Source organism: Macaca nemestrina, chromosome 6 (assembly GCF_043159975.1).
Source record: "Macaca nemestrina isolate mMacNem1 chromosome 6, mMacNem.hap1, whole genome shotgun sequence".
Lineage (NCBI taxonomy): Eukaryota > Metazoa > Chordata > Mammalia > Primates > Cercopithecidae > Macaca > Macaca nemestrina.
Window position 1 is genome coordinate 93,667,591 of NC_092130.1, and position 22,243 is coordinate 93,689,833.

Here is a 22,243-nt window from a genome sequence, read left to right on the forward strand (position 1 = left end):
TATAGCAAAAGTCAAGTGAAGAAAATGTTTACTGGGGAGAAGCAATCAACTATATAAAATGTGCTGACAGGCTTAATAACATGAGGACTAAGAATGGGCCAATCACTGGATTTAGCAACACGGTGGTCATGGCTAACTCTGATATTGTTAACTTTGAGTAACATGGAAGGAATGGATATTAAACAGGTAAGAAGTGAAGATAGAATGAAAGGTTAAGAAGCAGAAAGAGTGATTACAAAGACAATAGTGCCGGATGTTATTGCAAAGAGCTATGACAAGGTCCTTGTCTTCAAGAAGGGCCCGTGTATGTGTAAGATAAATCTTTTATCAATAATCCCTGAAAAATATGCTTTTTTTTTTTTTTGCCACAAAGGGGGTTACATTTACATTAATGAGCAGTTTCTAAAAACCCGTTACTTACTATAATAAAAATTAACTTAACACATTTTATTAAGAACACAAAACCTTGAATGTATCAAAAATTTTATTATCAGATTTTCAGAATGTTTATGTACAAACTAAAATTATATTTTATACATCATTACACAAATTAAAATGCTCAAACATCAGTGTTCAGAATATGTTTTAATATGTCTATTCAAAAAAGGCTGAAGACATTTTAAAAGGATGTTTTCTTTGTCCTATTTTCAAAATCTTCCTAGACAGGATGTTAGATAGCTATCACATATAATATGTGTGAATGAATATGATAAATGTGGCCTTTGCAACAAGAAGTCTGAAATTTTAGGTAATTATAGGCATGCTGAATGAATAGTTTAGAATAATGTGCCAGTGTCATCATCAAATACTATCTTCGTATACATGTGTAATTCATTTTGCACAATGGTTTCAATTCAGTGTGTATGTAATTAAATTGTAAGGTACAGTAATAGCTGATAACTTGAAATTCTGCCTTTTCATTTTAAAGAAATGAATAGAAAACATAGTCTAGTGAACATCAAAGTGTTTTTTGAGACTGTTAAATCTCATCAAAGAGGTCTTCTGGGCTGCTGTTTCTCAGAGTTTCTAAAGACATGTTTTCAGCTGAGATGTGCTCCTTTTTCGATGTCTCAGGTAGTGAAGAATCAGGCCTAGAGTTGAAAAGAAAATCAAAATAGTTTTATTTTTAAAAACTTCTGTTATAGAGTAAAAGAAAATGAAGAGACACATAAGTGAAATGACAGTCAAATCCTGTTTCAAAATTGGTTTCGAGATTTACTTCTCTATGCTGTTAACTGTAAGGAAAGAGATGAAGAGACTAATTTCTCTAACTGCTTTAGAATTAATCTGTCTCTATTCTGACCCCAGGAAAATTCAAAAACCTATAACAATACTCATAATTGAGGTCAAGAAATAAAATATTCTATCCTCTATGCTATAATCACTTTTATGCCAGGATATAGAAGGTTTTTCAAGTTACTCCTTTAATGATTTCATCACAATTTACATTTTACTCTGGCTTTCTTAAATTCTACCGATTAACGTGCATTTTAATCTCTTAGCAGCAGAAAGTTTTGGTCCCATGAACTACCTTTAGTGGGTCGGATGACTATGTGTATATATGAAAAATAATGATTTTTCACATTTATAGCAGTTGTTGATGAAATGTTGGCCCATATTCATTTATCGAATCTGCATATCTTCATTTAGTGAACTAAATTTTACTCAGGTTCGTATTGTAGTCACTATTTCAATGGATTGAGTGCTATACTTATGTAGATATTTTCTTTGAACCCTAAGATAACAGGCTGACTGCCATGATCACTATTAATTGGTCTTAGAAAGACTGTGCTGGAGAATAACAGTGCTCAATCAGAAGTAAAGCTTTGGAGTGTCTGTTAATATCCTTGTAGAAACCTTGTCAGTGGTTCTCTGTGGAACCTAAATAAAGTATGCTTAATTTTATCAATTAGAGGTGGCTTCCGGGGTGATTATGATTAGGTTGAGCTAACCCAGTAACACTTGGTAATACCCCTCTATTTCCAACTTTGAAGGCCATGGTGGAGTTACAGCACCTTGGTATAGCTGAGAAAGCATGGAACTTGAAGTCAGGAAAAACAAGTTTGAACCCAGGTCTATTTCATATTAGCTATGTAACTTTAGGCAAGTCATTTAAACTAACTGGGCTTCTATTCTCTCCACTGTAAAACTGAGATATTAGTACTTTTCTAGAGGTGGTCTAAAGATGAAACGAGTTGATGTAAATGAAAATGCTTATAAATTCCCACAAAATATTTGGAAACTATTATTATTATCTGCTAATACTGTATAAACTACATACGAGTTTCCATTAACAGCAGAGAAGAATAACTATTGAAAACCCCCACATATCAAGTATGTTTAGACGATGAGTATTTTCAAAAGCTTGCACCCTTACCTGGTTGCACAGATTATTAGAAATGAGTTCTCCTTGGCATCATGATTAGAGACAATTAACTATGGTTGGCTGCCACTAGACCTGGGACATGTTCTGTCTTATTCTGAGCAAGCCAATTTCAGACAATATTATCATCACAGGAGTGCCAAGGTGCTAGGCATTAATGCATTCAAGATGACAAGTACTACCCTCTGGGATTTGCAATGTTAAAATTAACAATAAATACAGGCATAATTATTGTAACATGTAATTAAATATCTAAAAATATATTCCAAAGGAGGAGAAAATGATACAGTATGGGATAAAAGTATAATTATTACAGGTATACGTTTTCTTTGTCAACTCAAAACACATTAAACACTTTTCTCTGGCCAAATGTCTTAGAGTTGCTTGTACTCCTCCTAGGCAAAAGAGATAACTGAACTATCTCAATTAAAAGTAAGAAATGGAAAAACAAGCAAGGCAGATACAATAAATGGTGCACGGCAAAGTGGCTAGCCATTTGCAGAAGATTGAAAGTGTGCCCCTATGTATTAGTCCATTCTTGTATTCCTATAAAGAACTACCTGAGACTGAGTAATTTATAAAGAAAAGAGGTTTAATTGGCCACAGTTCCACAGGCTGTACAGGAAACATGGCTGAGAAGCCTCATGGTAGAAGGTGAAAGGGAAGCAGGCCTGTCTTACACGGCTGGAGAAGGAGGAAGCCGGGGGGAAGATGCCGCAAACTTTTAAACAACCAGATCTCATGAGAACTCACTCACTATCATGAGAATGGCAAGGGGGGAATCTGTCTCCAGGATCCAATCACCTCCCACCAGGCCCCTTCTTCAAGATTGAGAATTACAATTAGACACATGATTTGGGTGGGGACACAAGTCCAAACCATATCGCCCTACCTTTCAACATATACAAACATTAACTCGAGATGGATTAAAAATTTAAATGTAAGATTTCAAACTATAAAAAACTTAGAAGAAAACCTAGGAAATATCCTTCTCAACATTGGCATTGGCAAAGAATTTTTGGCTAAGTCCCCAAAAACAATTGCAACAAAAACAAAAATTGACAAGCAGGACCTAATTAAACTGAAGAGTTTCTATACAGCAAAAGAAACTATCAACAAAGTAAATAGCCTACAGAATAGGAGAAAATATTCTCAAAATATGCATCTGTCAAAGGTCAAATATCCAGAATCTATATGGAACTTAAATCAACAAGCAAAAAGCAAATCGATCCATTAATAAATGGGCAAAGGACACGAACAGACGCTTCTCAAAAGAAGACACACAAGCAGCCAACAAACATATGAAAAAAAATGCCACACATCACTACTCATCAGAGAAATGCAAATCAAAACCACAATGAGATACCATCTAACACCAATCAGAATGCCTGTTATTAAAAATTCTAATAATAATATATGCGGGAGAGGCTGCAGAGAAAAGAGGACACTTATACACTGTTGGTGGGAATGTAAATTACTTCAGCCACAGTGGAAAGTACTTTGGAGATCTGTCAAAGAACTTAAAACATAACTAGCATCCAATCCAGCAATCCTGTTACTGGGCATATTCCTCCCAAAAAACCCAAAGTTTTCTACCAAAAAGACACATGCCCTGGCATGTTCATTGCAGCACTACTCACAATAGCAAATACATGGTATCAACTTAGGTGGCCATCATTGGTGGACTGGGTAAAGAAAATATAGTACATATACACTATGGAATACTACACAGCCACCAAAAAGAATGAAGCAATGTCCTTCGTAGCAACATGGATGCAGCTGGAGACCATAATCCAGAGCAAATTAATGCAGGAACAGAAAACCAAATACCTGTGTTTTCACTTACAAGTGAGAGCTAAACATTTGGATATACATGGGCATAAAGATGGAAACAATAGACACTGGGGATTAGGGAGGGGTCATGGGCTCAAAAACTACCTATTGGGGATTATGCTCAATACCTGGGTGATGAGATCCCTATCCTAAACCTCAGCATCCTGCAACATACCCCTATAATAAACCTGCACATGTACCCCCTGTATCTAAAATAAAAGCTGAAATCATATTTAAAAAGTCAGACATGGAAAGATCTCCGTAATTGTGCCCATTGTTTAGATACTGTGCACCAGAACACAGAGATCTATCAATTTTGTTTTTTAAAAAATCAGCATATGACCAAAGGACCATTCTGAAGTGACCAGACTGAAGGATAAATAGATTCCTGGTGCTTCACTTACAATTTACAATTCCTTCTGAGGTCATGAGGAGCTAAGAAATAGATTTTGACTCCTGTTCATAGTGCCTAGTCATAACAGATACTCAGTAAAAGTTGTCCTGAATGGAGATCATTGAGTTTTTATATCCATGGCGAGTCAATAGAGTAAATTTAGAACTCTCTCCACAACTCTTAAAACAGTTTTATTATTTTTACAGGTAATAAATGTTTATTGTTAGACATTTTGTAAATTCTGAAAAGCATAAAAAAGAACACAAAAATGTTGATATGGCTTGGTTGTGTCCCCACCTGAATCTCTTTTTGAACTCAATGTTGGAGGAAGGGCCTGTTGGGAGGTGATTGGATCATGGGGGTGGACTTCTCCCTTGCTATTCTTGTGATAGTATGTGTGTAACCAGAGAAGTGGGGCATTGCTATAAAGGTATGTGAAAATATAGAAGCAACTTTGGAACTGGGTAATAAGCAGAGGTTGGAACAGTTTGGAGGGGTCAGAAAAAGAAAGGAAGATGAGGGAAAGTTGGGAACATCCTAGAGACTTGTTAAATTGTTGTGACCAAAATGCTGATGGTGATATGGACCATAAAGTCCAGGCTGAGGTGGTCTCAGATGGAGATAAGGAAGTTATCGAGAACTGGGGTAAAGGTCACTCTTGCTATGCTTTAGCAAAGACCATTTCATTGTGCCCCTGGTCTAGGGATTTGTTGTACTTTGAACTTGAGAAGATGATTTAGGGTTGCTGGTGGAAGAAATTTCTAAGCAACAAAGCATTCAAGGTGTGGCCTGGCTGCTTCTAAAAGCCTACTCTCATCTGCATGAACAAATAAATGACCTGGAACTTATATTTAAAAGGAAAGCAGAATAAAAGTGAAAATTTTGCAGCCTTGTCATATGGTAGAAAAGAAAAACCCATTTTCTGGGGAGGAATTCAAGGCTGCAGAAATTTGCACAAGTAAACAGGAGCCAAATGTTAATAACCAAGACAGTGCCTCCAAGGCATTTCAGAGATCTCCATGGCAGCCCCTCCCATCACAGGCCAGGAGGCCTAGGAGGGTAGACTTGTTTTGTGGGCCAGCCCAAGGGCCCTGCTACTCTGTGCAGCCTTGGGACATGGCACCCCGCATTGTGGCTGCTCCTGCTCCAGCTGTTGCTAAAAGGGGCCAAAATGCAGCTCAGGCCATTGCTTTAGAGGGTGCAAGTCTCAAGCCTTGGTGTCTTCCATGTGGTGGTAAGCCTGCAGATGTGTAAAGTGCACGAGCTGAGGCTTGGGAGCCTCCACGTAGGTTTCAGAGGATGTATGGAAATGTCTGGATGTCCAGGCAGAAGTCTGCTGCAGGGGTACAGTCCTCATGGAGAAGCTCTACTAGGGCAGTGTGGATGGAAAATGTGTAGTTGGAGTCCCCAAAGAGACACTGCCTAATGGAACTGTAAGAAGACAGCTACTGTCCTCCAGACCACAGAATGGTAGATCCATCATCAGCTTGTGCCATGCATCTGGAAAAGCTGCAGGCACTCAACACCAGCCTATGAAAGCAGGCATGGGGGCTCTACCCTGGAGAGCCACAGGGGCAGAGTTTCCCAAGGACCTGGGAGTCTACCCCTTGCATCACTGTGCCCTGGATGTGAGACATGGAGTCAAAGGAGATTATCTGGGAGCTTCTAGATTTAATGACTACCATGCTGGTTTTTGAACTTGCATGGGGCCTGTAGCCCCTATGTTTTGGCCAATTTCTCCCACTTAGAACAGAAGCACTTACCCAATGCTTGTACCCCATTGTATCTTGGAGGAAACTAGCTTGGTTTTGATTTTACAGGCTCATAGGTTGAAGAGACTTGCCTTATCTCACATGAGACCTTGGACTTGAACATTTGAGCTAACACTGCAATGATTTAAGATTTTGGCGGACTGTTGGCAAGGCATGATCGTGTTTTGAAATGTGAGAAGGGGATGTGGGAGGGGCTGGGGATGGCATGATGTGGTCTGGCTTTGTGTCTGCACCCAAATCTCATGGTGAATTGTAATCCCCAATGTTGGAGGAGGGGCCTGGTGGGAAGCGACTGGATCATGGGGGCAGATATCCCCCTTGCTGTTCTTGTGATAATGTGTGAGTTCTCATGAGATCTCATTGTTTAAAAGTGTGCAGCACTTCCCCTTTTGCTCTCTCTCTCCTGCCAGTCATGTGAAGATATGCCTGCTTCCCTTTTGCCTTCCATCATGATTATATGTTTCCTGAGGCCTCCCCAGCAGCAGAAGCCTGTGAAGCCTACAGAACTGTGAGTTGATTAAACCTCTTTTCTTTATAAATTACCCAGTGTCAGACATGTCTTTATAGCAGGGTGAGAAAAGACGAATACAAATGGCTACTATCTTATTTTGCATTACTTGTATTTTCACAGCCTTTTTTTTTTTACACAAATGTGATCATTCTATACATTTATAGTTTTGCAGCTTGATATTTTCACTGTATAATACATTAGAGATGTATTTTCATGCTGAAAAATTTAGATCCATATTCATCATTAATTTTAATTTTGATATACTAACCATTAGTTCACTGATAGAGGTTTGGGTTGGTTCAATATTTAAATGCCCTCATAAACAAGACAACAATTAGTATCCTTATACATATACCTTAGCATTTTTATATTTTTTTCATGAACATGCTTGTTCTAAGGAATCATGCTTAGTATAATTTGAAAAAAACAACTCAGAGAACCTGTATCTAAAGTTTTAATATAAGGTGAGAGAAACAAATAAATAGAAACTTGGGTGTTCCTAATGAAATTATAGCCATTAGTTATGGCTCTGTTTAAATTCTAAACCTTCCATAAAGACTTACTTTATTTTCATATTCCTATTTCATTTCATATTCATAATTTTATTTCCTCTAGTCATTTACAGTACCTAATATCTGTATCTTATATTTCAATATATAGTTTTGTTTATTTAATCAATACTGTACTTGTTGATTATACACTATGAACAGCTCACTGTGTTAGGAAAATAGAACAAATGTGTTACTCCTGCTCTCAGAAAGCTTTCAGTTAAACATTTACTTTATCTAATTTTTTCAAATGTGTCTTTTTATCTTAACAATGTTATAAATAGCTGGAAAGTAACAACTAAATAACATAATTTGTTCATAAAGAGTGACTTATCGCTTTAGGCATCTCTATAAGTATATTAATATTTAACATTCAGGTATATGTTCGGATAGTTTTCTGTGGGCAAAGTGGTTCAATAGGGGATATTCTGAAACTAGATATTCTGAATCTCAATAGAAATTTTGGTCAGGTCACTGCTGGACCCCAGTTTCTTCATTTGTGGAAGGCTGAGGTTATTATAAATGATCTTAGAGCTCTTTCAGTTCCTGAATCTGAATTTGTTATGCTTGAATAGTTCAGCATAGACTACTTTGCAAAATACATGCTCTCAAGAAATATTTGTGGAATAAATGATTAATGTGAATTAAAGAGGAAAGATTAATGACAGAATAAGAAACTAAAGTTACAGGCTAAAGCCTGTCTTCTTTCAAATAAAGAGAATATAATGAAACTTCTCCAGATGACACTCTCACTAAAAGGTGGTGTATATTCTCAATAATATAGTTGCAGAGATTTCTATGTTCTATTAGTTGAATTTCATACTGTGTTAAAACACACACACGCAGACACACACATACACAACCTACAACTTGAATCAAAATTGCACTACATCATCTAACTAACAATGAACACTGTACATCAAAAGCTAGATTTATTAAAAACAAAGTCTCATCCAGGGAAAGTTTCTCTAAAAATATTAGAATAAATGATTGACTTCTCTTTTAACTTTATAGGAGTTAAATTAATAACATCTTTAAAATGATATTTGTCTCATTTTGTAAAGACATTTTCTCAGCCAAGTTTAAAATGGTATCACTATGGCTGGAACAGCAATCCCTTCCTACTCAAACGAGAAGCATTAGTATTGTTTAGAGTGACGTATATTTTCTGAGAGTAGTATTTCTGAAATACGTCATAGTGTCAACCTGAGCAAACAGAGAGATCCAGGAAAATGAATAGTGATTGATGGCACCATAACACTTGAAGAATCATGCTTGTTCGACTTTGACACAAACAATGATCTAAATTTAAAAAATAAATTGTTATTTTAGGTAAAATAACTAATTTTTTGAGGCCTAACTATATCTCTACCTATACAACACACATAGAATTCAAATTTTTTGTGTCAAAAGTCAAATAAGTATGATTCCAGGTGAATTAAACAGTTAAGTGAGAAAGGCAAAGCTTTAAAGCTTTTAGAAGAAAATACAGGGGAATGTCTTTATTACTTTGAAATAAGAAAGTTTGTTCAAGGCAGAAATCGAAAACCATTAAGATAAAGATTGATACACTGAATTGCATTTGAAGTAAGTACTTCTGTTTATCAATAGATACCTTAAAGAGAATGAAATGACAAGACATAAACTGTGAGGAGATACTGCAACATATGCTAGTAACAAAGAATATCCAAAGAACTCCTATTAACGATTTTTTAAAAACCAAAACATATGCCAAAGACTATAGGAACTTCCAAAAAGGGGAATACTGGAGGTAAATAAGCATATGATAATAAGCTCAACTTCATTAGTGACCAAGAAAATGCAAATTAAAGCCAATGTGAAATAGTTTACACCAGATAAGCAAAAATTAAAATGTACAATAATATCAAAGATTTTGGAGGATGCGGAATAACTAGATAAATTATTGCTGGTAGGAGAACAAATGTTTGAAACCATTTTATAAAACAATTTGGCAATAACTGTCAAGGTATATGAAGGTATATTCCTATAACTTAGGAATTCCACTCATAGGTACGTTCCCTTGAGAAACATTGGGTGTATCATGAGATATGTACCCAATCATAGATGCATTGTTTACAACAGTGAAAAACAAGAACTACCCAAATGTCTCTCCACAGGAAAATAGGGGAATTATTAAATTTTCATATAATGGACGAGATTATACAGTTATACACATATATGAATCTTAAGCATAATGTTGAGCAAAAGAGCAAGGCTCACACTTGTATCCTAACACTTTGGGAGGCTGAGGCGGGAGGATCGTTTGAGCCTAGTAGTATGAGAAGTATGAGACCATACTACTGGGCAAGACAGTAAGACTCCGTCTCTAGAAAAAAAAAAAGGTAAAAAATAAATTAGCTGTGTGTGGTGGTACACATCTGTAGTGCTAGCTACTCAAGAGGCTGAAGCAGGAGGATCCCTTGAGCCCAGGAGTTTGAGGATGCAGTGAACTATGATCATGCCATTGCATGCCAGCCTGGGTGATAGAGTGGGACCCCATCTCTTAAAAAAAAATACACACATTTAAATAAATGATTATATTTATTTAAATTTCAAAACCATGCAAAACTATGCAATATTACTCTTTGAACAATGGAGTGTGTGTGTGTGTGTATGTGTGTGTGTGTGATTTGTGTCAGTGTATCTTTGTATGCACACACGTAATACTTTGGGATCCGATCTGCTATTTCTGGATCTTATTATTTCTCTTCCGTGACAATATTCTCAGAATTCTAGATTTTGTAGCTTTGGCTATTGTGAAGATGGTGACACAGAAGAGGAGAAGGTTTAGGATTAGGCATAAAGACGTCAGTTTCAGACATAACAGGTGAGTTTGAAGTGCCCAAAGGATATTCAAATGCAGATATATGTTGAATAGGTTAACAAATACACAGGTATAGGACTCAGGAGAGATGTATGGACTAGATGCACCAAGACAGCAGTCATTGCTATAAGGCAACTGGGTGAGTTGAAATGATCACCCAGAGAAGAGACCATCAGAGAGAAAAGGTTTAGTAAGAAATAGTGGAGAATATTAAAATTGTAGGAACAGACAGCTAGAGAAAGAAATGAGTCAAAAAAGGAATGGCTCTAAAAATGAGTAAAACCAGGGAGGAGCGCTGTCACAGACGCCAAGGGCCAAGTTGACTTTGCGTGCCCACAGCTTGTGCTGTTTCCACTTGCCACCCAAACACTGGCTCTCTATACAATTCTGACTGACAAACCTGAAAATACACTTCAGGCTAATGAGTCTCACCCACTATAAATTATCTGGAGTTGAGAAGAATAGCCTGGAAGGATGCTGCTATGTTCATGATTTATTACAGACTAGAAGAACAGGCAATGTTTTCTTTTGGGGAGAATGAAGTCTCAAATTCTCAGACTGCAGCAGTCACGGCAAAAATCCAGCAAATGGTCAATTCCTGCCTATCCACCATGGCAGGACATTCTGAGGCAGCTGTTTTACTCATGTTAAAATAACAAAAGTATATACATCTTTCTTTTATCACAAACTTCCCTGGCATCCATCCTCCTCATCACCGATGAGGACTAGGGAAAAGCTCAGATATGGGGAGAGGGATAAAGATGAGAGGTAAGGTAAGGGCAGTATACAAATTGAGAATCCATCCTAAGCACTGGATGGGGCACACATCATTTGGTTAAAAAAAAAAAAAAGCCAAATATTTTACGGTTTGTTTTTAGAACACTTCAAATGAAACTTTAATCGAAATGACCTTAAAAACCAGCCAAATCAAAATATCAGGTACTTGCTGCTATTAAATAACTAAGCAGCTATCAGATTGACCTTAACAGAATTCCCATTATGAAATAAAGTCAATTATGGAAACACCTCTTAAATGGAAAAGTTTTAAATAATGTGCTTAAAGATTTGACATCACCAAAGTTACCACTGTATTTTCAAATTTTAAATGTTAGTATTAAAAAAAATTGATCTTAGAATAAGTGGGAAAAGTAGCCTACAAATTTCTAGTTGACCTTATAAAAACCAAAACCATCTCCTAAATAAATTAACAGACTGAAGTCATCCAGATTCAGTAAAACCAGTGCTGAACATTGCCTGGAATTCACTAAGCCTACACGTCATTTCGTTGGCCTAGAAAATAAAAGAGAAGCTGAAACTTTCTGGCAGACAAAATGGCAAATAAAAGAAATTGCATTTGTTATTTTCAGTTACATTCCTAAAGATATCTTTTTCTAATGAATAAGACTTTTCTAATGAATAAGAATTTGTTTAAATTCATCAAGAGCAGGAAGAAAATGGAAATAGAATGAACAGAATAATAAAGAGTGAATACACGTAATGTTAAAATGAATTGACATGCTTTACAGATATTGGGAAAGGATGAGAATTCTAAAATTTTCCTGTAAAATACACATATATTATAGATTTGAAAATAAGATTATCTAGTTCTGGAGAATTCAAATTTTAAAGTCAACCACTAAGATGAACATACCCAGAATCTACAAGGATGCAAGTCACTTACAGAGAAATTTCATAATTTCATAATGACTAAAGATTTTGTCACTCTTGCTGTACTTTATTCAGATAAATAAAACTGTTCTGGTAATTCATTAAACAATACCAAAGTACAAAGATACTTAAAAAATCAATACTTGAAATGTCCTGCATAAATTCCAAGTTTTGAAATCATATAGGTGACATTTGCTACTGTTGATCTATGCCTATAGAAGTGGAAAATTGTCACGCTGGTGGAAAGTTACTCCTTTAAGACAAGCCAGGTGATCCGTGAGCTTACTGCCGCTTGCTGTGCTACAAATGAAACTTCCCTCACTAGCCTAGAAGCCTCTCCAGTCAGGGGGATTCTGCTTTGTTTGACTTGGAACAATAGTTAGCACATAAAAGTTCCACTGATTGCATGTATTAACCAAATAACAAATAATTGAATACATGAGAGCGTATTAATAAGAAGGCTCAATAAAGTTAAGCAATGTACCCGCAACCATGCAGCCAGTAAGCATGAGTCAGCAGGCAGTCAAGTCAGTAATGGAGCCAGGATTTTAGCCTAGGTTAAAATCCAAAATCCATACCCTTTACATTAGGCCATTCTAATGGGTGTGGGGGGTCATCATTAACTCTTATTTCTACTCCAGAGGATGTTTTTTTCTTCTGAGGAAGGCAGCTTGGTTGTGTGCAGTGTGTCTCAAAAAGTAGTTCTGTAAGATATTCTCTAAAAAAATATGTGGTCCAAAATGTTCAGAAAATGTCTTCATCTACTAAGTTCTCTTAGTCTTTCATATACATATTATACACGAAAATTTCTGTTAATTAGGAAATCTGTTAATTAGTAGGAACAAAAGCAACGTGTAGAAGAGCATATACAGAAAACCAGAATGTGTGTGTATATACATTATACCAAATGTGCATGTATATATGTGTGTATGTGCTCAAGTGTCTAGAATAGCTATGGGAGGATACACAGGTAAATGGTAGCTGCTGAGAGGAATTTTAGCTGAGAGGGACACCTTTGCTGAATATTCTCTTAAACTGTTGGGTTTTTTTTTTTTTTTAAACCTTATACATACATTATATTTTTGTAAGTGCTTTAAGAGAAAAGAACCTTGTTTAACCTAGGTTCTCCAAATGAATTTGGTGGCAGAAGCCCCTTTTCTCACAATCTCACAATCTCTTCACCATTAACATCCCAAGAAACTAGTGTCTTCTGGAATAGGCTGTATTACCTTCCTTGCTGAGAAAACAACATCCGTTAGTCTGAAACCATAAACTGAAGGAAAACAGAAATACACAAAAAAGAAGACAGAACTCTACTTTTAGCTATCAAGAGAAGGGGTAGACAATAATACCAGCCATGGAGGATAGTGATTTCTAAACTGAGACCAAGGGTGGTAGTTTCACCGTAGCGTGGAATGAGTGCTTTTTGTTTCCTATGGCTGATGCAACAAATTACCATAACGTAATGCCTTAGAACAATGCCAATATATCATCTTACAGTTCTGGAGGTCAGAAGTCTGACAGATCTCACTGATCAAAAGTCAAGAAGTTGGCAGAGCTGTGTACTTCTCTGGAGGCACTAGTGGAGAAGCTGTTTCTGTGTGTGTGTGTGTGTGTGTGTGTGTGTTTTAGCTTGTAGAGGCCACTCCCTTCCTCTGTCTTCAAAGTCAGCAATGGCAGGTGGACTCCTTCTCACTACACATCATTCTGACGTTGCTTGCTTAGTCTTATCTCTTCCCCTGACTTTCTTCTTCTGCCACTCTTTTCTACTTAAGGCCCTTTGTGATTATATTGGACCTAACTGGATAATCCAGGATAATTTCACTGTTTTTAAGGTCTGCTGATTTTCAACCTTATTTCCATCTGTAGCCTTAATTTCCCATTGCTACGTGGTCTAACATATTCTCAGGTTCCAGGAATTAAGACGTAGACATCTCTGGGGGAAGAGGGTGGGTGATGTACTATTCTGCCTACCACTCTAGTCTTAACTTTGTTATTAGGGCTTAATTATTATTCCAATCTGCTGAATTAAATAGATTTCAGGAAAACTGAGTAGAGAAAAGAGGTCGAGCAAGAGCAGGGGCCCCGAGTTGAAAGAAATCCCCCAAGCTGGTTGGAAGAGGGATCTGCAAGGTCAGTGTAATGTTATCTATAGCTCAAAGAAACGGCCATTGGGTCTTATCGAGAGATAACTGAACTAGAATCATTGAGACAGGCTGGCAACCACTATCATCTATCACTTACCCATCCACTATTTATTGAGTGTCTATTGTGAGTCAGAGACTGAGCTAGAGACATGGGATTTAAAGTGAGCAAACAATCAATCCAAGGCAGAAGCAATGCTGAACTTCTGAATTCCCTTAAATACAAACTTACAGTAGCCCTTGTCTGGGGGATAACAAAACAGAATGCTGTGTTTCACTCCAACGGTTCTAAAGAGCAAGGCTGGTTGTTAAAGAACCATCATGGGAATGTGACCGGTGCTGTACATCACACAGGGCCACGAGCTTAGAGGGGCTTCATATTTGGTTTAATGCTCTGCTGAATATTTCTCTAGGCTTTCCATGAAATGGTTGACTAAGGAAGATTCTGCAGCTTGAATATATATATATTTTTATTATACTTTAAGTTCTGGGTTACATGTGTAGAATGTGCAGGTTTGTTACATAGGTATACAGGTGCCATGGTGGTTTGCTGCACCCATCAACTAGTCATTTACATTAGGTATTTCTCCTAATACTATCCCTCCCCCAACCCCCCATCTCCTGACAGGCCCTGGTGTGTGATGTTCCCCCTCCTTGTGTCCATGTGTTCCCATTGTTCAACTCCCACTTATGAGTGAGAACATATGGTGTTTAGTTTTCTCTTCTTGTGTTACTTTTGCAGCTTGAATTTTTAAAGAAGACTTATGTGTGAATGAAAAGTGAATCTATAAAGCAAGACTATTCAAATTCTGGAAGGTGTTCTTTCTTAAAGATATTAAAAAGGGGTCAGCACTAGAATAAGTCAGATGGAAATAATATATAAAATTCTGTTACTTTTGATTTTGAATTAAAAATATTAAACTTTTAAATTAATGTTTTAAATATAACCAAACTGTAAAGTAAACCCAAAATGTACAGAGAGGCAGAAGGCTTTTAAAACAGATCACTGTATTCCACAATCGGTAGCAATTTGCTGTGTAGATAAGGCAACACAAGCCTACGCTCAGAATTACTGGAGAAAGACCTATCCAGCCATTTTTTGCCCTGGAAAAGTCTTTAATATGTATGGTATTATGATTTCAATATGAAGTTATATGTCACTGCTGCACTTTTATTTATCACACTAAAAACATGTGAAGTAATTTCAAATGCTAAGTCAATCAAATCCATACAGAACGCCATTGACCACAGCTGTGTGCTATGTTCACATAACTATATTAACTAAACATACTATACATATTTTCTGACTGTAAAATCTTTACAATTACACAAATTACTAATTTTTTCAGGACTTTACTCCGAACTAATGTTCCTTTTGAGGAACAGAGTGCGAATAACACATGGTTCCATTAGAGAATTTAACTGATACAATGTGGTCTCATTTCTTTAAATGTCCTACTATAATCAATGGCTTAATGAAAATATAAAAAAGAGATTAAAAATAATAATTCTCCAAACTTCATAGTGGAGGAAGCTTTTAGATGTCATTCAGCAATATTAATACATTTAATAAAATGAATGTTTTATAAAGGCATTGATTTAATTTGCCAAAATGCAAGGTGGACTGTAGTCTTTATTATGGCTTGACCATATGAATTCAATACATAATTAATTTACCAATTCAAACAACCACTGTTATCTAACTGATCTTATTTTGCTATTACAGGAAAGCTATATATCTCAGCCTCAATCATCTGTCATCTGAACTATGTACGTAACAATTACCTGTTCTCCTTGCCTTTCACTTCTTTCCCTTTTAGCCTACCTTACACACTGCTGATAATTACTTATCTTTCTACAAGGCAAATTGATTATTATTTTCTACTCCTAAAGGCTACAGTTGAAATTTCCTTGGCATAACAAAAAAATTATTGTACAACTTCTAGCTTCTTGACCACCATTCTGGCTCTAACTATCTAATGCTCTTTCCACACCAAACTTCTTGTCATTCACCAAACACACTATTCTTTCTTAGCCTCCAGGCTATTCCACACAGCTCCCTCACTTTTAGGACTCTTCTACCTTCTTTACTTAGTAGACTTCTTAGTAGTCTCATCTTTCAAAGCCAAGTTCATATGTCATTGTTTCTGTGAAGCTTCCCACAACTCTTCCGGGAGAGAAGGTCATTATCTTTCCAAGTTCATATGTCATTGTTTCGTGAGGCTTCCCATGACTCCTCCAGGAGAGAAGGTCATTATCTCCTATTCACCCATAGTATACACTAAATCAAGTAAGTCTTTGTTCCAGTAATCACAGTTGTGTAATAAACCACCCCAAACTTACTGGCATAAAATAAAGACCATTTTGTTATGCTTCTGTTTAATGTGAGTCTGCAATTTGTCCAGGACACAGCGTGGATAGCTTGTCTCTGCTCTAAGGTGTCAGTGTCTTAGCTGAGAATACTAGAAAGCTGGGGTCGAAACAAGGCTGAGAGCCATCCAAAAGCTCTTTCATTCATATCTGGTGGATGGGTTGGAAGGCCTCAAAGACTAGGGCTGGCTACTGGAGAGTGTACACTGGTGTGGCTTCCTTGCTACAGGGAAGTCTCAGGTAGTCTGACATATACAACTTGGGGCTCTAAGCACAAAGTTGCCTTTTCTGATATAGGCTCCGGAAACCACGCAGCATCACTTCTTCTGTATTCTACTATTTATAAACGAGTCAAAAAAGCCCACACATATTGAAACTGCCTCTCAATGGAAGGAGTGTCAACCATAGACTTTAATTGTGGACATCTTTATTACTTATCTTGTAAGTAACTTGAGGACAGGGACAATGATTTAGAATTGTTTCATTCAGAATTAAGAATAGTTCCTTGTAATAAAGAACTGAGGTTCTGTTGAATAAATTTACCAAAAATCCTCTTGTCAAGGGAATTTGCCTTCTCTTAGAGTTGAGTGTGAAAAAAGCTATAGCAAGTTTCATACACAATTTACACAAAATAAAATCCATTCTAAATCACAGGGCAACATTATAAACTTTTTAGAAATGTTATCACATAGAAAAACATTTAAATCTTATTTATGGCTCAGAAATGAAATTTTAATCTCTGACAACTATAGCTGGTCAGTAGTTGGCTCACTTTCCTTTCTGAGGTAACTTCAAATGTTTATTTTTCAAGTTGTTTTGGATGTTTATAAATTTAAATGCTTACTAGTTTACACTAACACCATTAGCTTAGTTATATCCCACTCCACTGGAATGATTGGGAAGAGAGAGTTGTGGTTAATGAATGGTGTTTCAAACCTAATGGCTGAAAGTCTCACTAACAAATGCTGGTCAACTTCTAAGCACACATACACTCAGAACCCAACTACTGGGAGACTAGTTAGTTGGGTTTTCTATTAACCTACGTTACATTAAATTATTATTATTAAAGGTTTATGAATGTAGTCAATTTAAACCTCTTATATCTGGTTATTGAGAAAAAATAGAGTAAACAAGCAATCATACTTCTTTCTTGATAATTTAAGTAAGTGAAAGCTGATATAAAGTCTTCAGCTCTAGACATCCTTTATTCTGAAATGTGACCACATAATCAATAGGAAATTATTATCCCCAATCTCACAATCAATAACAAACCAAGAAAAAGAATCAGATTTCAAAAATCAGAAAGCATAAACAGAAATTAAAACGTTAAACCAAGAAATTCTAACAGTTGTCTGGAATGAGGAAAGTTGTCATACATGAATTCACATGCAGCCCCAAAAGACAACCATGAAAATCCAACAGGCTCTACACATGCACGGAAAACATGCAGCTGAATTCAACAGTCTGGTCATAATTTCCCTTAAAATGTACATAACTTCCAAGACTCCCTTCAAAATGTTATTGGGCTTCCACAGATGATAAAAACTTAAATCTTAATGTTTTAAATGGCTAAAGTATATTCTTTTATTGCCTTTTATAAAAATAGGCCCATTTGTCATATTGTAAGAGAAAAAGCACGTTCAATATTTCCTATTTTTATCACTGAACACTTTTCTATAACAAAGAAATTTGGAAGTGACTAAAAGGAACAACTGAAAAAACCCGGGGGGCGAAGCAAGATGGCTGAATAGGAACAGCTCCAGTCTCCAGCTCCCAGCGCCAGTGACACAGAAGACGGGTGATTTCTACATTTTCAACTGAGGAACGCAGCTCATTGCCAGCAACGGATCAAAGCTGGATGGAGAATGACTTTGACGAGCTGAGAGAAGAAGGCTTCAGTCCATCAAATTTCTCAGAGCTAAAGGAGGAATTACGTACCCAGCGCAAAGAAACTAAAAATCTTGAAAAAAGAATGGAAGAATGGATAACTAGAATAATCAATGCAGAGAAGGCCATAAACGAACTGACAGAGATAAAAACTATGACACGAGAAATACGTGACAAATGCACAAGCTTCAGTAACCAACTCGATCAACTGGAAGAAAGAGTATCAGTGATTGAGGATCAAATGAATGAAATGAAGCAAGAAGAGAAGTCTAAAGAAAAAAGAGGAAAAAGAAATGAACAAAGACTTCAAGAAGTATGGGATTATGTGAAAAGACCAAATCTACATCTGATTGGGGTGCCTGAGAATGAGGGGGAAAATGGAACCAAGTTGGAAAACACTCTTCAGGATATCATCCAGGAGAACTTCCCCAACCTAGTAAGGCAGGCCAATATTCCAATTCAGGAAATACAGAGAACACCACAAAGATACTCCTCGAGAAGAGCAATTCCAAGACACATAATTATCAGATTCACCAAAGTTGAAATGAAGGAAAAACTGTTAAGGGCAGCCAGAGAGAAAGGTCGGGTTACCCACAAAGGGAAGCCCATCAGACTACCAGCAGATCTCTCGGCAGAAACTCTACAAGCCAGAAGAGAGAGGGGGCCATATTCAACATTCTTAAAGAAAAGAATTTTCAACCCAGCATTTCATATCCAGCCAAACTGAGTTTCATAAGTGAAGGAGAAATAAAATCCTTTACAGATAAGCAAATTCTTAGAGATTTTGTCACCACCAGGCCTGCCTTACAAGAGACCCGGAAGGAAGCACGAAACATGGAAAGGAACAACCGGTACCAGCCATTACAAAAACATGCCAAAATGTAAAGACCATTGATGCTAGGAAGAAACTGCATCAACTAACGAGCAAAATAACCAGTTAATATCATAATTACAGGATCAAGTTCACACATAACAATATTAACCTTAAATGTGAATGGACTAAATGGTCCAATTAAAAGACAGAGACTGGCAAACTGGATAAAGAGTCAAGACCCATCAGTCTGCTCTATTCAGGAGATTGATCTCACATGCAGAGACACACATAGGCTTAAAATAAAGGGATGGAGGATCTACCAAGCAAATGGAAAACAAAAAAAAGCAGGGCTTGCAGTCCTAGTCTCTGATAAAACAGACTTTAAACCAACAAAGATCAAAAGAGACAAAGAAGACCATTACATAATGGTAAAGGGATCAATTCAACAGGAAGAGCTAACTATCCTAAATATATGCATCCAATAGAGAAGCACCCAGATTCATAAAGCAAGTCCTTAGAGACTTACAAAGAGACTTAGACTCCCATACAATAATAATGGGAGACTTCAACACCCCACTGTCAACATTAGACAGATCAATGAGATAGAAAGTTAACAAGGATATCCAGGAATTGAACTCAACTCTGCAGCAAGCGGACCTAATAGACATCTACAGAACTCTCCACCCCAAATCAACAGAATATACATTCTTCTCAACACCACATCGCACTTATTCCAAAATTGACCACATAATTGCAAGTAAAGCACTCCTCAGCAAATGTACAAGAACAGAAATTATAACAAAGTGTCTCTCAGACCACAGTACAATCAAACTAGAATTCAGGACTAAGAAACTCAATCAAAACTGCTCAACTACATGGAAACTGAACAACCTGCTCCTGAATGACTAGTGGGTACATAACGAAATGAAGGCAGAAATAAAGATGTTCTTTGAAACCAAGGAGAACAAAGATACAACATACCAGAATCTCTGGGACACATTTAAAGCAGTGTGTAGAGGGAAATTTATAGCACTAAATGCCCACAAGAGAAAGCTGGAAAGATCTAAAACTGACACTCTAACATCACAATTAAAAGAACTAGAGAAGCAAGAGCAAACACATTCAAAAGCTAGCAGAAGGCTAGAAATAACTAAGATCAGAGCAGAACTGAAGGAGATAGAGACACAAAAAACCCTCCAAAAAATCAATGAATCCAGGAGTTGGTTTTTTGAAAATATCAACAAAATTGATAGACTGCTAGCAAGATTAATAAAGAAGAAAACAGAAGAATCAAATAGATGCAATAAAAAATGATAAAGGGGATATCACCACCGACCCCACAGAAATACAAACTACCATCAGAGAATACTATAAAAACCTCTACGCAAATAAACTAGAAAATCTAGAAGAAATGGATAATTTCCTGGACACTTACACGCTCCCAAGACTAAACCAGGAAGAAGTTGAATCCCGGAATAGACCAATAGCAGGCTCTGAAATTGAGGCAATAATTAATAGCCTACCAACCAAAAAAAGTCCAGGACCAGGTGGATTCACAGCTGAATTCTACCAGAGGTACAAGGAGAAGCTGGCATGATTCCTTCTGAAACTATTCCAATCAATAGAAAAGGAAGGAATCCTCCCTAACTCATTTTATGAGGCCAACATCATCCTGATACCAAAGCCTGGCAGAGACACAACAAAAAAAGAGAATTTTAGAACAATATCCCTGATGAACATCGATGCAAAAATCCTCAATAAAATACTGGCAAACCGAATCCAGCAGCACATCAAAAAGCTTATCCACCATGATCAAGTGGGCTTCATCCCTGGGATGCAAGGCTGGTTCAACATATGCAAATCAATAAACATAATCCAGCATATAAACAGAACGAAAGACAAAAACCATATGATTATCTCAATAGATGCAGAAAAGGCCTTTGACAAAATTCAACAGCCCTTCATGCTAAATATTCTCAATAAATTCGGTATTGATGGAATGTATCTCAAAACAATAAGAGTTATTTATGACAAACCCACAGCCAATATCATACTGAATGGGAAAAAAACTGGAAGCATTCCCTTTGAAAACTGGCACAAGACAGGGATGCCCTCTCTCACCACTCCTATTCAACATAGTGTTGGAAGTTCTGGCTAGGGCAATTAGGCAAGAGAAATAAATAAAAGGTATTCAGTTAGGAAAAGAAGAAGTCAAATTTTCCTTGTTTGCAGATGACATGATTGTATATTTAGAAAACCCCATTGTCTCAGCCCAAAATCTCCTTAAGCTGATAAGAAACTTCAGCAAAGTCTCAGAATACAAAATTAATGTGCAAAAATCACAAGCATTCTTATACACCAGTAACAGACAAACAGAGAGCCAAATCATGAATGAACTTCCATTCACAATTGCTTCAAAGAGAATAAAATACCTAGAAATCCAACTTACAAGGGATGTAAAGGACCTCTTCAAACCACTGCTCAGTGAAATAAAAGAGGACACAAACAAATGGAAGAATATACCATGCTCATGGATAGGAAGAATCAATATCATGAAAATGGCCATACTGCCCAAGGTAATTTATAGATTCAATGCCATCCCCATCAGTCTACCAATGAGTTTCTTCACAGAACTGGAAAAAATTGCTTTAAAGTTCATATGGAACCAAAAAAGACCCCACATTGCCAAGACAATCCTAAGTCAAAAGAACAAAGTTGGAGGCATCACGCTACCTGACTTCAAACTATACTACAAGGCTACAGTAACCAAAACAGCATGGTACTGGTACCAAAACAGAGATATAGACCAATGGAACAGATCAGAGTCCTCAGAAATAATACCACACATCTACAGCCATCTGATCTTTGACAAACCTGACAAAAACAAGAAATGGGGAAAGGATTCCTATTTAATAAATGGTGCTGGGAAAATCGGCTAGCCATAGTAGAAAGCTGAAACTGAATTCTTTCCTTACTCCTTATACGAAAATTAATTCAAGATGGATTAGAGACTTAAATGTTAGACCTAATACCATAAAAACCCTAGAATAAAAGCTCGGTAATACCATTCAGGA

At 36.8% G+C, this 22,243-nt stretch overlaps 1 protein-coding gene across 5 annotated transcripts in view; it reads right to left on the minus strand.

Moving 5' to 3' along the window:
• Window positions 1-466: 466 nt before the first annotated feature.
• LOC105475044 (X-ray repair cross complementing 4) overlaps window positions 467-22,243 on the minus strand; it is a 292,455-nt gene continuing 270,678 nt past the window's right edge. For all 5 annotated transcript variants that reach the window (XM_071098712.1, XM_071098707.1, XM_071098710.1 and 2 more), the window contains one exon: window positions 467-1,091. In XM_071098712.1, the coding sequence (XP_070954813.1) occupies window positions 1,027-1,091 (65 nt within the window). In that variant the 3' untranslated portion in view covers window positions 467-1,026. The remainder of the gene's footprint in view (window positions 1,092-22,243) is intronic.